General features: G+C 68.5%; 1 protein-coding gene across 1 annotated transcript in view; it reads left to right on the top strand.

The window, feature by feature from the left end:
* The first annotated feature begins 614 nt into the window (after positions 1–614).
* Positions 615–3,037, top strand: part of THRA (thyroid hormone receptor alpha) — a 10,224-nt gene continuing 7,801 nt past the window's right edge. The window contains exons 1-2 of the mRNA XM_057385289.1: positions 615–699; positions 2,098–2,318. Coding sequence (XP_057241272.1) covers positions 2,266–2,318 — 53 coding nt within the window. The 5' untranslated portion in view covers positions 615–699; positions 2,098–2,265. The remainder of the gene's footprint in view (positions 700–2,097; positions 2,319–3,037) is intronic.

Raw genomic sequence — 3,037 nt, 5'->3', positions numbered from 1 at the left:
GGGATGCGCGCCGGTGCCTCAGTTTCCCTGAAGAGGCTCGCGCAGGCGACGCCCCCTCCTCAAGGGGTCTGGGGGACTCCCGGTGCACACCCCTTGTTCAGCGCGGGGTTCTCCGTGCACCCATGGGTGCAGCATCCCTCTCCCCCCATCCCTCGCTGCTCGGGGGTGTCCTCGGCTGTGGGGGCGGCCACGGGGATGGGGAGGGGGGCGGCCGGGGCGCCCCCGTGGCGTGGGGGTGTCGGGGGGGGCCCCCAGCCCCGTCCGCCGCGTTTTAAATCCGCCGGAGGAATTTCTGTGGCGGCCAAGACAAACGTGACCTACTTTCTGCTGTCCCCGCGCGGAGCGGAGGAGCCCGGGGCTGGGCACCGCGCCCGCCGCGGCCCCCCCGGTCCCCCCCGGCGAGGGATGAGGGCCCCCCGCGCCCCCCGCACCCCTCCGCGCCGGGAGGGTCACCGGGGGGTCACGGGGGGGGCTCAAGGGCCCCCCATCCCACGGGGGATGTGGAACAGGGTGGGCACGAAAAGACGGTGGGGGGCTGCCGCGGTCGTGATTCAGTGTCCCCCTTATGGGGGGGCTGTGGGGTGGTCCGGGGGTGCCCCCCGGTGCTGCCCCCGCCCTGACCCCCCTCCTGCACCGTGTCTTTGCCACCGCAGAGCTCGCAGAGGAGGGATCGTCCGGACCCCCGGCGCCCCCCACCCCGTAAGTCACCGCCTACCCCCTAAACCACCCCATAAACCACCATAAACCCCATAAACCCCATAAACCACCCCTCACCCCATAAATCGTCCTCATCCCCGTAAGTCGCCCCCTCCCCCCGATTTGGGGGTGTCCGAATGTGCAACGAACGTAACAGGGCTCCGCCTGGACCCCCAGTGCACATCGGATTGGCTTCCCTGGRGGGYGAGGGGCTCCCCTGTGCGCCCCCTCCCCAGCGGGACCCCCCTCCTCTTGGGGGGCTCCCCCCTCCTCTTGGGACCCCCCAGCCCTGCCCCCCGCTCCCTGGGTGCGCTTGTGCTTTGCTGCACGCTCACAGCCCTGGGCGCGTTCTCACACAGCCCTGCAGCCCCGGGCGTGCTTTGCACACCCACCCACACCTGTGCACGCTCTCGCACCGCCTTGCACACCTGCGTGCACACCTGTGAGTGTTCACACACAGCCCTGCGCGCTCTCACACGCCTTCATTTCACCACAGCCTTGCACGCCTGTGCACACACCTGTGCGTGCTCACGCTGCACGCTCTCACACGCCTTCTGTGCCGCCGCAGCCTTGCACACCTGTGTGCATGCCTGTGTGCATGCCTGTGCACGCTCTCACACACCTGTACATGCTCTTGCACAATACTCTCGCATGCCCTGCACACCTGTGCACGAACTTGCACACCTGTGCATGGTTTTGTGCGTCTGTGCGTGCTCTTCCGTCACCCTGCACACTCCTGCATGTGCTTTATGTTCTCACAGCCTGGCACACTTGGGCATTTCACTCCCCTGTGCACAAACTCTCAGCGTCTTGGGTACACTCAACCCTCTGTGCACACTCAGCTCCCTGTACACACTCAGCTCTCTGTGCACACTCACCCTGTTGTGTACACTCACCCCACTGTGCACACTCTCATCCCCCTGTGCCCACATTCTCAGCTCCCTGTGCACTCTCACCTCCTGTGCATGTTCTCACCCCTGTGCACACACTCACCCCTCTGTGCACACTCACCCTTTGTGCACACTCTCACACCCCCTTTACACACACTCACCCCCCTGTGCACACTCTCACGCCCCTTTACACACTCTCACCCCCCTGTGCACACTCTCACCCCCCTTTACACACTCTCACCCCGCCGTGCCCTCTGGCCCAGCCCCGCTGCTGTCGCAAACACCCCGCACGTCGCTCCCTCCCCGCGTTCTCGCACGTCCCTCGTGCCCTTGCCCAGCCCAGGGCGCCCTTGCACGCTCCACACATTCTTGCACGCTCACACCCATCCCTCCCTGGTAGCCACAGCTCCTGGGGGTCCCCCATGGCTTCACACCCCCTTCCCCTCTGTGTCCCCCGTGGCTTCTCCCGTCCCTCCTGGCGGAGGTTTGGACTGACCCCGCTGTCCCGCAGGGTCCGGCCCGGGATGCTGCGCGGTGCTGAGCACTGAGGGGCACCATGGGGTGCGCGGCGTAGCCCCCCGCCGTGGCCCCCCCGGCCGTGGCCCCCCCACCGTGGCCCCCGCGTGGCGCCGGAGCCCCCCCGGTCGGTGCTGAGCGCTCCTTGATGGAATTGCGGTGAATGGAACAGAAGCCCAGCACCCTGGACCCGCTGTCGGAGCCAGAGGACACCCGGTGAGCCCCCAGCCCGGCGCGGGGACACGCGGGGGACACGTGTGACAGCGCGCCTGGCGTGTCCCTGCGCCTGCCGTGCCCGCTGTGTCCGAATGCTGCGTGTGTCCCCAAGTGTCCCTGTGCCCAGGGTGTCCCCCTGCATCCCCGCATGGTCATGGTGCATCCGTGCCCTGGGTGTCACTGTGTCCCCAAGTGTCCCTGTGTGGTTGCGAGTCCGTGTGTCCCTGTGTCCCGTGTGTCCCTGTGTCCTGGGTGTCCCTCTGTCCTGGGTGTCCCTCGCGTCCCTGCGCCCACCGTGTCCCCATCCACCCCATGTGTCCCCATGTCCTGTGCATCCCYACACCCCGGCTGTCCCCCAGCCCCCCGTACCCCACATGTCCCCAAGTGTCCCTGCGTGCCCTCACCTTCTGGGTATCCCCACATGTTCCCACATCCTGGGTGTCCCCCTGCAGCCCACGTGTCACCAGGTGTGTGTCCCTGTGTCCCCACTCGTGCCCCGGTGTCCCCCCCCCACTCGTGCCTGTCCCAGCCGCCCCCTCCCCGCGGGGGCCCCTCGCACCCCCCTCCCCGGGGCTATTTCGGGTCCCCGGTGTGGGGTGGCGGTCCCTGGGGTCACCTTGGTCCGGAGCCCCCCCTGGTGAGGATCGGGGTCCCCGCGGTCTCTGAGTGTCCCCCCTCCCCCCCCGCCCCGCGGGGACGGGCGCGCGCGGACCCCCGCC

The sequence above is a fragment of the Malurus melanocephalus genome, unplaced genomic scaffold, assembly GCF_030028575.1.
Source record: "Malurus melanocephalus ecotype Western Australia unplaced genomic scaffold, MMel_1.1 scaffold_806, whole genome shotgun sequence".
NCBI classification, from domain to species: domain Eukaryota; kingdom Metazoa; phylum Chordata; class Aves; order Passeriformes; family Maluridae; genus Malurus; species Malurus melanocephalus.
This window is presented reverse-complemented; position numbering and strand designations above follow the sequence as displayed.